Source organism: Carlito syrichta, unplaced genomic scaffold, assembly GCF_000164805.1.
Source record: "Carlito syrichta isolate Samal-C Ts95f unplaced genomic scaffold, Tarsius_syrichta-2.0.1 Scaffold314155, whole genome shotgun sequence".
Taxonomy (NCBI): Eukaryota; Metazoa; Chordata; class Mammalia; order Primates; family Tarsiidae; genus Carlito; species Carlito syrichta.
In genome coordinates, this window is record NW_007258251.1 from 212,659 (window position 1) to 224,895 (window position 12,237).

General features: G+C 46.8%; 1 protein-coding gene across 2 annotated transcripts in view; it reads left to right on the top strand.

Moving 5' to 3' along the window:
- ASAP2 (ArfGAP with SH3 domain, ankyrin repeat and PH domain 2) overlaps positions 1-12,237 on the top strand; it is a 128,415-nt gene that overhangs the window by 97,347 nt on the left and 18,831 nt on the right. For both annotated transcript variants that reach the window (XM_021719117.1, XM_021719118.1), the window contains exons 17-21: positions 3,933-4,122; positions 6,505-6,590; positions 8,555-8,670; positions 9,750-9,817; positions 11,190-11,303. In XM_021719117.1, the coding sequence (XP_021574792.1) occupies positions 3,933-4,122; positions 6,505-6,590; positions 8,555-8,670; positions 9,750-9,817; positions 11,190-11,303 (574 nt within the window). The remainder of the gene's footprint in view (positions 1-3,932; positions 4,123-6,504; positions 6,591-8,554; positions 8,671-9,749; positions 9,818-11,189; positions 11,304-12,237) is intronic.

The following is a 12,237-nucleotide window of genomic DNA, read 5'->3' on the forward strand; positions in this document are numbered from 1 at the left end:
GAGGTGTTGAGAGAATTTAATGGGGTGGGGAAAGGTCAGACATGAATCTGTTCCTAGAGGTCAGACTGTTTCTCTCTGCGATTCATGATCATTATATATACTCTGCCCTTGAGAGGCGTAAGGAAAGCCCCTCCTCTGAGCACTAAATGTAGCATTATATTAAGCTCATCGCTTTTCTGCAGAAACCCAAGTCTTAAAAAAAAAAAAGGGAGATTCTCAAAGCAAACCTCTTTCACAAAACCAGGGAGCATGTGTGGAGTTGAACAGACCCACACTCGTGTTTGTGTGGGAACTGCCTTCGGGGACCTCAAAACCCTGCACAGATGAATAATATATTAAAAAATTAAGTAAAGGAAGGCTGCTTTATCTCTGCCTTTTTCCTTTGGGGGGGAGGTCACAGTGATGACTGTCCCACCACTATTATTGAAAGTACAGGAAACCTGATGACTGTCCAGTCTAGCTGCCTGTCACAAGAACATCATTAAATGGACTGCCCACCATGACATGCCATCAAGCCAGCAACTGAGCAGTTCTCTGGGTATCACACACTGTGCTAGGAGGTCCTGAGAGGAGACCCTCCACAGTTAAAACAGACCTGCTTCCAGCAGGCTTACCACATGCCTGAGGAGTCAGGGTCTAATCTCGCCTCAGTGGACTTCAGGACATAGTAATTTCTCATTTAACGCTGTCCATAGGTTCTTGGGAACTGCAGCTTTAAGTGAAATGACACACAAGGAAACCAGTTTTACCCCCTAGACCAATAGAGATAAACAAGAGTTAAGTTCCTATAGGCTATTTTTGATCACAAAAATATCACCAAACTTCTAAATAAAGACCCAGACACTTCTGATATTAAACATGGAATAAATGTGATCTATGCATACATTTAAGAAAGATTCGTAGAAGCAAAAAGTAAGGTAATTTTATACCCATTTATTCTAGTTCAGGGTTGCAAGTAGCCAGGACCTGTCCTAGCAGCTCAGGGTACAAAGCTGTCACCAGCCCTAGGTAGATGCCGTCCCATTGTGGGTGCACTCACACCCACACTCACTCACTCTGGGACCATTGAGACATGCCATTTAACCTAATGTGCACGTCTTTGGGATGCAGAAGAAAATTCGAGTGCCTGGAGAAAACCCACACAGACATGGGGAGAGTGTGCACACTCCATATAGGGAATTGATTTTTTTTCTTATCAGCGTTGTAAGGAAACAACTTTGAATGAGCTGATGTTATTCGAGGGCCTGTTTTACTTATTGTAGCTGGAGATAAAAACTGATAGCAATGTTGTGAGGATCCAGGGAGGCACTGAATCTCCACTTGACTTTTGTGAGGTGATTCATGCAGACATCACCCAGCAACAGTCAGTGCAGTGTGCAAGTTAGCACCTTACGGACAGGGGCCGCACACTGTAGGAGGTTGAGGCATCAGCCTTCATATAGGCCCTGCAGGGTGGGCAAAACTGGGACTGGAGCAGAAGGGATGCAGTGTGATTAAAAGTTCTGGAATAAGTTCACCAGGTGCCCCTGGAAGTCCTTCCTGGGCTGTGAAGCACTGCCCACTCAGGTGGACATGGTGCCCTGAGTGCGATTTCCTTTCCTGCTGAACCAGCCAGCCTCACACTGTGGACTGTCCAGGAGCAACATGCACCCAAGGGCAGGAGTTAAGAGACCTAACAAATGCTGGCAGGAGATCCCTGCCCGCTTGTTTCTCTCTGGGCATCATGTGTATAATGGCTTCTCCTCTTAGGCTGGCCCGTCCTCAGGGCCCTCAGGACCCCAGCGTAGACAAGATCTCTACCTGGGGTTCCATTCCCAGGGGGCTCAGGTACCCCTTCAGGAGGGCAGGTTGTTCCATGTGGACTTAGGGCAGGTACAGACAAGACCACAGCCACTTTAGCAGCTATGGGCCCTTGACGTAGAGACAGCTGGGTGAGAGAGAGGAGGCCAGGAGGCAACCAGGTGAGGACACCAGCCCAAAAGGCAGCAGTCACACACAACCTCTGTTTGTAGGCAGGGTGTTAGAGACACATGTGACTGGTATGTTCCTGCCTGGTTCTTGCCCTCTTAAGATTCTAGGGGTCACCTGAGCAGTGGCTTTCAACCTGCAGTGAGAATCGAGGTTTAGAGTCCTCCACCCTGCCCTCCAGATTCTGGTTCCCAGGGTTGGGAAGTCTACATTTTATAAACACCCAGGTGGTCTGGGGCCCACACTCAGAGAATACTGTCTCAGGCATTTGATGGGGAGCCAGAGGAGAGTTCTGCCCCTCCTATGCCTTTCCCTTGGTGCCTACAAAGGAAGGACAGTGCGTGTTGAAGTGGATTTATCAGGTCAGGAGCAAGTCAGTACTGGCATTTCTTGCTGGGGACTAGAGCCCCTGCCCTCCCCTGACAGCCTGGAGTTGACCTGCCCACTTCTAAACCTTGGTGCACTTCAGCCAGGACCTCTGAGGTGTTGACATGAGGACCCTGGTAACTGAGCAGTGGTGAGTGCAGATGTGGTAAGAGCAGCCCAAGGAAAAGGGTGGCAGTGAGTGGTACCTGAGCTGAGAAGAACTGACCTCTGTCCTATGCCACTTTAGTTAGCCTTTGCATTTGGTGCCAACCATTACAGTCATTATCACTGGCCTTTCTAGAACATTGTGCTCAGTGCTTCTGTGTGGTATCTCATTTAATCCTGCAACAGCCCTGTGAGGTAGATGTCATGATTCTTATTCTACAAATGAGGAGGTTGAGTAGCGCCCACATCACACACATGGCAAGTGGTAGAGCTAACTTGAGAACTGGCCCAGGCTCGTGATCACTCTGCACCCTCTCGAAACTGACCATCAGAAAGCATGCAGGCCCTTCCATTCAGTTCCTCCTCCTCTGCATGACCTTCTGAAACTTCAGTGTATTTCACACCTTCCAGAAAGAGTGGGCAAGAGAAACCAGCCGGGCTCAGTGGCTCAACCTGTAATCCCGCGCCTTTGGGAGGCTGAGGTGAGTGAATTGCCTGAGCCCACGGGTTCGAGACCTGCCTGGGCAGCGAGACCTCATCTCTACAATAAATCAAAAAATCAGCCGGGCGTGGTAGCGCATGCCTGTAATTCTGGCTACTCGGAAGGCTGCGGAGGAAGGATTGCTGGAGCCCAGCAGGTCGAGGCTGCAGTAACCGGAAGTGGCCACTGCACTCCAGTCTGGGCGACAGAGTGAGACTCCAACTCAAAAAAAAAAAAAAAAAGAAAGAGAAACCAAAGGGACAACATTCTGTCAGGTTATTCTTTATATCTTTGGTAGATTTGTTGGCTAAAATATTGTCAGTGGAATTTGATTTTTCCTGACATTTCTTTTTTAGCAACTTTATTGAAATGTAATTCACATGCTATATAATTTACCCATTTAAAGTGTACAACTCAGTGCCTTTTAGCATATTCACAAAGTAATGCATCCATCACCAAAACAATTTTTTTGAGATTTTTATCCTCCTAAAAAGAAACGTTGTACCTGTTAACCACCACCTACTCATACACCCTACATACCCTAGTCCCAGGCAACAACTTTCTGTCTCTGTAGATTTGCCAGTTCTGAACATTGCCTAGCAGTGGATCATACAATTTGTGGCCCTTTGTGACTGACCTCTTTCACATAGCACAGTGTTTCTGCAATTCATCCTTCTTAGTGTGTATCAGACTTCATACCTTATTGCTAACTAATTCTTCATGGTGTGGGTAGACCACAGTGGAGTTGTTTCCTGTCCAGCTCCCAAGGGGTTGCAGTAAACCCAGGTATAGCCATAGAACCACGTGGCAGCTGCTCCTGCTTTGTGTTTTGTGGCCAGTGCCACTTACAAGGGATGGGAAGGATTTGTTAAAGTGGTTGTAGATGAATGGATGCTGGATGGGCTGAATTGAGGCCCTAAATGATAAACAAAGCAATTATGTTTGGTTTCAGGAATGCAAGAAAGGACTACATTACGGCCAAGTATATTGAGAGGAGATATGCAAGGAAAAAGCACACAGATAATGCAACAAAGCTTCACAGCCTTTGTGAGGCCGTCAAAACTAGAGATATTTTTGGATTACTCCAAGCTTACGCTGATGGTGTGGATCTTACAGAAAAAATCCCTCTGGCCAATGGACATGTAAGAGTGTAGCTTGCTACTTAAAAAAAAAGAAAACAAGAAAAGGAGGGGAAACTATGACTGGAGAGTGTAATCAGAAATACTAACCAAAGTTGTATAATTCCCTGGAGGAAGATAGTACTGCATTCCGTAGGAAGAAATTAGGGGTTTATTGTTTTTAGTTGACAAATATTGTATATGTATTTCTGGAGCATAGTGTGATGTTTGGATATGTGTTTACATTGTGGAATGATTAAATCAAGCTAATTAACATATCCATCACCTTACATACACATCAATTTTTCATGGTGAGAACATTTACAATCTCAGTTTTGAAAACAACAATACACTGTTATTAATTGTAGTCACCCTGCTGTGTAGTCATCTCCAGAACTTATTCCTTCTGTCTGACTGAAACTATACTCACCCAGTGGTTAACTCTCTACCAAAAATGTAACACCAGCTCTGGAAAGAAAGCCCATCCCCAGGATGGGGCAGGGAAGGCATTTTCTCAGAAGCCCGGGCAGCCTGAAAGGCTCTTCTGTGACCCAGTTTAGCCTGAGTCTTGTACTTCTACTGGGAGCCTGGACACAGCCATGTTTAGGTGTCACGTTCTTGAGGAGGAGAACCCTGAGAGGAATAGATCCCTGGAACCTGCACTCCACTGTGCTTTCTTCCCTGAGGGAACAGTATAGGAGAGAGGGAGGGAGGGAGGGAGAGAGAGAGAGAGAGAGAGAGACACAGAGAGAGAGAGAGAGAGAGAGAGAGAGAGAGAGAGATCTCCCACTTCCCTAGGGAACTGTCTTGAGAGGGTGGGCATTACCATCAGAAGCAGGTCCACAATAAGCTACCAGTGCCCAAAGGCTTTGTGTGTCTTCTGATTTGGGTCCCCTGGAACCTCCTGACCTCTGGACCAGGCTTGCCCCTTATCAGTGAAGCTGTCTATGTGGAGCTGTTGTGTTTTGAATCCAGAACACCATGGGGGTTTAGCCGTGTCCTCTTAGGCCTAGGCCAATGCTCCTTTCTCCTGGTGACAGACACACATGCAGGCTGGTCCTGCTCCCTCTTAATCTCTAGACTCACTGTACAGGGCAGGGCAGAGAGTACTCAGTGCAGAGCTATGCTGTGGCCAGAGGACCAAGCAGGCAGAGAAGGCAGGATGGGTGGCACCTCCTTACGCCTCGTGTCTCTGTGGATCTTTTCTTCCCTTCCGGTTCTCTAACCCATGCACCTAGTCCTCATCTTTTCTCTTATTTCCCACCTGCCAGGCACACTTTCAACAAAAGGTGGTAGTGGTCATGTATCCCCTGGTAGGAACTGGAGAATCGTGCAAGTATTACAAGTATTAGCATTCGTAGCCTTGTCTGTAAGTTAGAATGAAAAACTTTAACTCTGCTTTAAAAATAGGCATTTCTATCTATTCAAGGAGCAGGTAAAGAGATTGAAGCATAGAAGGCCTAGGGAGACTTCTGGGTTCTTTTTTTTTTTTTTGAGTTGGAGTCTCACTTTGTTGCCCAGGCTAGAGTGCAGTGGTACTCCATCCCCACATCAACAAGACAAGGACACTGCACTCTCGACCTGCTGGGCTCGAGTGATCCTTCTGCCTCAGCCTTCTAAATAGCTGGAACCACAGGTGTGTGCCACCATGCCCAGCTAATTTTTTTGATTTATTGTAGAGACAAAGTCTCGCCAAGTTGCCCAGACTGGTCTCGAACCCCTGGACTCAGACAGTCCTCTTGCCTCAGCCTCCCAAAGTGCTACCACGCCTGGCGTTTTAGGTTCTTTACAAGATCCCTCCTTGCAGGCAACACCTTGTGTTGTGTTTTTTGTTTGTTTGTTTTGTTTTGAGTTGGAGTCTCACTCTGTCGCCCAGACTGGAGTGCAGTGGCTGCTGCCATCCACCGCAGCCTCTACCTGCTGGGCTCCGGCTGTCCTTCCGCCTCAGTCTTCCAAATAGCTGGAACTACAGGCTACAGGCGTGCACTACCACACCTGGGTAAATTTTGTTTTATTGTAGAGATGAGGTCTCGCCAAGTTGCCCAGGCGGGTCTTGAACCTGCGGGCTCAGGCAATTCACTCACCTCAGCCTCCCAAAGGCGCGGGATTACAGGCTGAGCCACTGAGCCCTTCTTCCTTGTCTTGTTGATGTGGGGATGGGGACATATCAACTGAGAGGACTTAGAATGTAACCTCTGAATTTCTTGTTTATTTTCCATGGAGTAAGAAGTAGAGCCCGTCTCTAAATTGCACGTTTCCAAAGACAGAGAGCTTGCTGTGGAGATTAAAGGGGCTGTCATTTATCTTAAATTTTTTGAAGGAATGAATAAAACCATTTCACTTGTGTTCGGACACAAAATTGAATGCTACCATTAGAATTCTGGAATGTCTTTGTTTGGTTTTCAGGAGCCAGATGAAACAGCCCTCCATCTTGCAGTCAGATCTGTGGATCGGACTTCTCTTCACATTGTAGATTTTTTAGTCCAGAACAGGTAGGTGTTCTCAAATTAAGGGGAGGCATTTGTTTTTGTTCCTTGGTATTTCTGAGGAAGGCATCAGATACCGCTTAATTTCTTCAGTTGTGTTGTCAAGAGAACCTTCCCAGTGCTAAAAATGAATTATGGGACAGAAAAAGTTAATTTAGGTGTGGGATATTCCATGGCAATCCTTTAAAAAAAAAAGCCCTAGAAATCCTTTGTGGTAAGAAAGATTCACCTTCTAGAGTCTAGGATTTAGGGAAATACCAAGTCAATATGCCTGCTGGATTCTGAGGACCCTGTAAACACCAGGGTACACAGGGGCATCCCTAGCATCATCCTGTGAGGTGGCTCTCTCATGTGGCCCAAGTAGAGTGTCCTGAGCAGTAGAGACATATGAGGCAAGAAAAGAGCCACGTGTTAGCCACTGGTTTAAGCCAAAGAATATAAACCGGAACACTGGATTGATGGACATTTTGTTTGGGTGGACAAGTTGTTTTTATGCTTTGGTTAAAAATGACCTTTAGAGATGTCATATGCAGTTTACCACAGGCCCTGTTGTTTGGTGCATGTTGCTTCACTCGTGCGCTTTACCTGCCTGGCAGCTGAAGGCTGGACTTTAAAGTTCCTCAATGTGTATTTTGACTGCCTAATGGTGGTTTGGGGCAAATGTGTATTGTAGGGAGAGGTGCTGACTAATAGCCATAAAAATTGCTCCAAAAGGAATAGAAAATTCGAAAATGCAAAAGCAACGGAATAGTTTGCATTTTGTGTCCTCTGCTTTTCCTTTTCATTCCTGGGCAGAGGAGGGAAGAACTGGCCAGAAAGCAGGGGCGCTTAGGGTGACCTGGCCCCAAGACCTGCAGCTCCTCCTGAGGATCCTGAGTTCACTGGACTCATGGTGGAAGCTGCTCCAATACACCGTCCTCTAAATACCAGCCCACACCTAGAACACAGCAGGGGCATTGTAAACATTTGCTCTGATTAATAGCTAATGTTGTATCTCCCTCAATGTAAATTCTCAGGGGGCAGGAGAAGGAAAATCCTGGTTCCTTTTCTTTCCTGGATGTGCTGATGACAACACTGGCATTGTCTGGAAGAAGGACAGAAGTAGGGGAGCAACCAGAAAATGAGGCTCCTTTTTGACAATGAAAATTTGGCTAGCTTCCTCCTGATGGGAGCAGCTGGTCCACCTCGTGAGGTCATCCTTCTGTCCCACTTGTATGTGCAGGGACACAAACCCTGCTGTCTTTCCTCAGAACGTGATGGTGGCCACCCTGGCAGGGCCATCCCCATTGATGAGTGGAGTGGCTCATTCCATGTCTGCTAAGCACGAGCACCCTTTTTGGATAACCTGGTCTTGGTTTTCGTTGAAAGAACTTTTGAACATCTTCCCCAAATTCCCCTTTAGCCTGTCAGAGGACAGTCCCAGGGCAAACAGGCTCAAAGGAGCCTTGGGACTCTGGACTTTGGCAATGGCTTTTCCCCTTCCTAGTGGGAGTGTCAAGTAATAAGATGGAAAAAAGTTGACCCTTGTCGTTCAGTGGGACGGGATGGTGAGTCATGGAGGCTTCCTAAGACCCTGTGTCCACAGCTGCCCAGCATAGTGGGGCACGGTGGACCCCAGACACAGCTGGTGAAGTAGGAAGGATTCTGAGGTTCCAGGCTGGCCTGGAGGGCACTTACCCTCCCTTGTCCCCTGCTCAGCAGCAGCATGGATGCCCTACTCCTCTCTGGACCTTTCTGCCATCATTGTGTTTTTTTCCTGGTAGCCTTGAGCAAGGACTCCTCATCTAGGCAGGGACGTGTGGTGCTCCTCCCTCATCTTGGGGAGATTTAGAGCAACTATTCACTTGTGGCCTGTGATTGCTCACTGCATCTCCCAATCTTGTGTCCCAGGTTCCCTGCTGAGCAGTCCCTGGTACTCTGGCCTGTGACTCACTATTGTTTCTCTTTTCTCTGTGCCTGTTCTTGGCCAGCGGGAACCTGGATAAACAGACTGGTAAAGGCAGCACGGCCTTGCACTACTGCTGCCTGACTGACAACGCCGAGTGCCTCAAGCTGCTCCTGCGGGGGAAGGCCTCCATTGAGATAGGTAAGTGGACCCTGGGGTCCCTGCCTGGGGTCCAGCCACCCTCTGGTCTCCGCCTCCTGTCTGCAGTCCCCGTGCTGCTGTCAGAAGCAGGGCCAGCCTTTTGGGCTCCCGTCAGCCCTGAGGAGAAGGAAAACCTGCCTCTGATGAGAGAGGGCTTCTCCCTGCCTGTTCTGCACGGCTCATGTGGCCTTAGATTAATTCACCATCTGTACTTAGACTGCAGAGGCATTTACAGGCATTTTTACAGATTATTAGACAGGCAAAGCATGGGCTTTGCAGTTTTCTCTGATACTGGGTGAATTTGGACAAGGTCGGGGAATTTTGACGACCTGTTCACAAGCTCTGAGCCTTCTCACCCCCACCGGAGATCACACTTGGCCCCTTACTTGGCTTTGGGTTTAGATGGTTTACTGGGGGGATGCTGTTCACTGCCCCTTCTTTCATTTGCACTGAACACCTCTCACAAGGGACCCTAATTCTTACTTGGCCTTCGTCCCTTCTTCTGTCATGGGACCCTGACATACCAGTAACCAATGCACAGCTTTGCCTTGAGAGCATCCAGCTGTTATCATCACATGAAGTATTTTTTAAGAGTGATTGAATGAAGAGGAAAATAAGAAAAAGGCACATACCTGCTTGAGAGCCATGTTTACTATTAAAAAATTAATAATCAAGCCTTGTTGACTGAAACGTGTGTAGAAGAAAGTACAAAATTTCACATTTATAAAATGCTTAAAGGAAGTCATAAAAGTTTATTACATTCCAATGCATGGAACTAGCTGTGTTTTTAGTTAGAGATTTACGATGAACTGCTGGATATTGATTTTAATTAGTTTGTTGCTTCAAGAGTTTTACTTTTCTTGATTAGCTCAAACCTTGTCTTTTAAATTTTTACTTTATGCTTGACTGCAGTTCTATACAATTATAAGATAAATTCAGCCCCGACTAGGTCAAACTAACTGTAGATTTCATTAACTGGGCTCAATTTAATTTATTGCTGCTTCTCTGGATCTTTTTAAAAATGTCAGGCCTTTGTTGGTTTTTGCAGTAATGCTCCTTTCCTTGCCCTTGACTTTTAGCAAATGAGTCAGGAGAGACGCCGCTGGACATTGCCAAGCGCCTCAAGCACGAGCACTGTGAGGAGCTGGTGAGTCACCCCACAGCGTGGGCAGGACAGGCCCCACCTCCTGGGACAGGAAGCTGGGCTGTCCTCCTTGGGGGATTTGCTCTGAGCCCTCAGCCTGTGTCGCAGAGCAGATCTCAGAGTCCTAAATGGGACGAACTGAGAATCGGGTCAACCTGGAGAAAGTGTCCTGGGGAGTCATTATAGAGGAGGGGACCACCTCCCACGTGGTGAGACTGGGGACATGATTCGGTCTTTGCCGGCTGGATGTGCTGATGACAGCACTGGCCTTGTCTGGGCAAGTGGAACAGAGGTCCATGGCCAGCCACAACTGCCTGTTCTCTGGCATCTGTGAGTTCATTCTTAGCTCTTCACTGTGCAGCACATCAAAACTGGCCTCCTTACTTACCCCCAAATCACATGAGTTGCTCTGCACCATTTTGTCCTTTCCCTTCTGGAAGAAGAGACAGTGTGGACATTGGAAAGAGCCCACTAGATCAGGCAGCCCTGGGCTTACTGTGGGGCTCATCACTGTGACTGGGAAAGGATATGCAAACTCTTTCTGACCGTTTCCTTATTTGTGACGTGGCATCAGCTATACCAGTTGGCAAGTCCGTTGGATATTGATTACTGAGAATCATTGTTGAACTCTTTAAAGCAATCGGCACATAGTAAATGCTCAATAAATAGAACTATTAATAATAAATGTAATATGAATATAGGATAAGTAATAGGTGCTATTTCTAAGCATTATATATGCATTAACTCATTTGATCTGTATAACTACTGTATGACAGTTTATACTCTTCTCCCCATTTTACAGATGAGGTAGCAGGCATAGAGAAGTTAAATAACTTGCCCAAGGTCACACAGCTACTCTGGCTATGGGGAAAATTAAGCCCTGAGATCCTAAGACATCCGTAGTATGTAATGAATTAACTTCTCTTCTGCACATCTGCTATCCACTTTCCTTGAGAGAATTGATAAAGCAGTCATTTCTGCAAGGCTTAATTCTCTTATACTGATAAAAAATGTTGGGTTAACAATGAAAGAGCACATTTGTTGAGTTTGCTCCCATATGTAGTGTCAGTACCTGCAGGCTGATCATCATCCTTTAGATCTCAAATATTCCTTGCCTGTGCACAGTACTTTACAGTTTACAAAGCCCTCACTTTAAATTGAAAGATTACCCTGTGAATTAGGTGGAGGGAAGGGGCTTAATCTGAGACCCAGAGATTTCAGTGAGTTTGCCTTGGCCTGGAAAGCAGGTTCCCTATGCTCCAAGGCCCCTTCCCTGTGCTGTTTGTCATCTGTCTGTCTGGACACCTCAGTGGGTGCCCACTTTACATGGCTGAGTGCGTGAACAATGACACTGACCATCCCTTTGTTCTCTCAGCTGACCCAAGCCTTATCTGGAAGGTTTAATTCTCATGTTCACGTTGAATATGAATGGCGATTGCTCCATGAGGACCTGGATGAAAGCGATGATGACATGGACGAGAAATTGCAGGTCTGTGCAAGGTTGCCAAACAGTAAAAGGATTTTGATAAGCTTCATTCAGAGAGTCTGGGTCCTAGCCTATAATTAAGGCAGAAAGCTGTTTTGTAGAAAAGAAAATGCAGCTTACTTTTTACTTTCACTGCTCTTGGTAGGTCTTAGGTTTTACTCTTCACACCACCTCCTCCTGTCTCCCAGCTCCTACACACATTAATTTAAAGGGATGGCTAATTATATGCTCAAAAGTAGCTGCTCACCTTTTGCTATGAAGGAAAGGTGTGGGAGGGCCTTTGGTTCCAGTGGGTTTTAGAGGAAGCTCACTCGCTATGGACTTGTGTTATAAAGAACCACGTTTCCCCTAGGAGAAGTGATCACGTTCACCTGGTTGATCTTAAAAACTTCAACTGAAATCATTAAACAAAGCAGAGCTCATTGGATCCAACTCTTTCCTTTATCAGATGGGGTCATTGAAGCCTCAGGAGAGGTTGACTTGGCCAAAGTTAGGTGACTGTTTAGAGACAGTCTTGGAGTTAGAGTGAGTGCTCTTGCCTCCTTGTTCAGCTCCCTTCTCACCATACACACTGCCTTGCACACATGGGTGGTCCCCAGGAAGGTTGCTACCTTCACACAGGACTCAGAGCTGAGAGTCAGACTAAGGCGGTGTGACTCCAAAGCCTCCAACTCTTAGCTGGGACCCTGTTCCATCTCCCCTTCAGTTGTGTGCTGCCAGGCATGCCTGGAATATGCTCTGTCTTGAAATTCATGGGAAATGCCATGTTACACACATTTTTTGTTTATTTGTTTGAGTTGAAGTCTCACCCTGTCGCCCAGACTAGAGTGCAGTGGCTGCTCCCAGCCTCAACCTGCTGGGCTCCGGCGATCCTTCCGCCTCAGCCTTCCAAGTAGCTGGAACTACAGGCGCGCGCTACCATACCCGGCTAATTTTT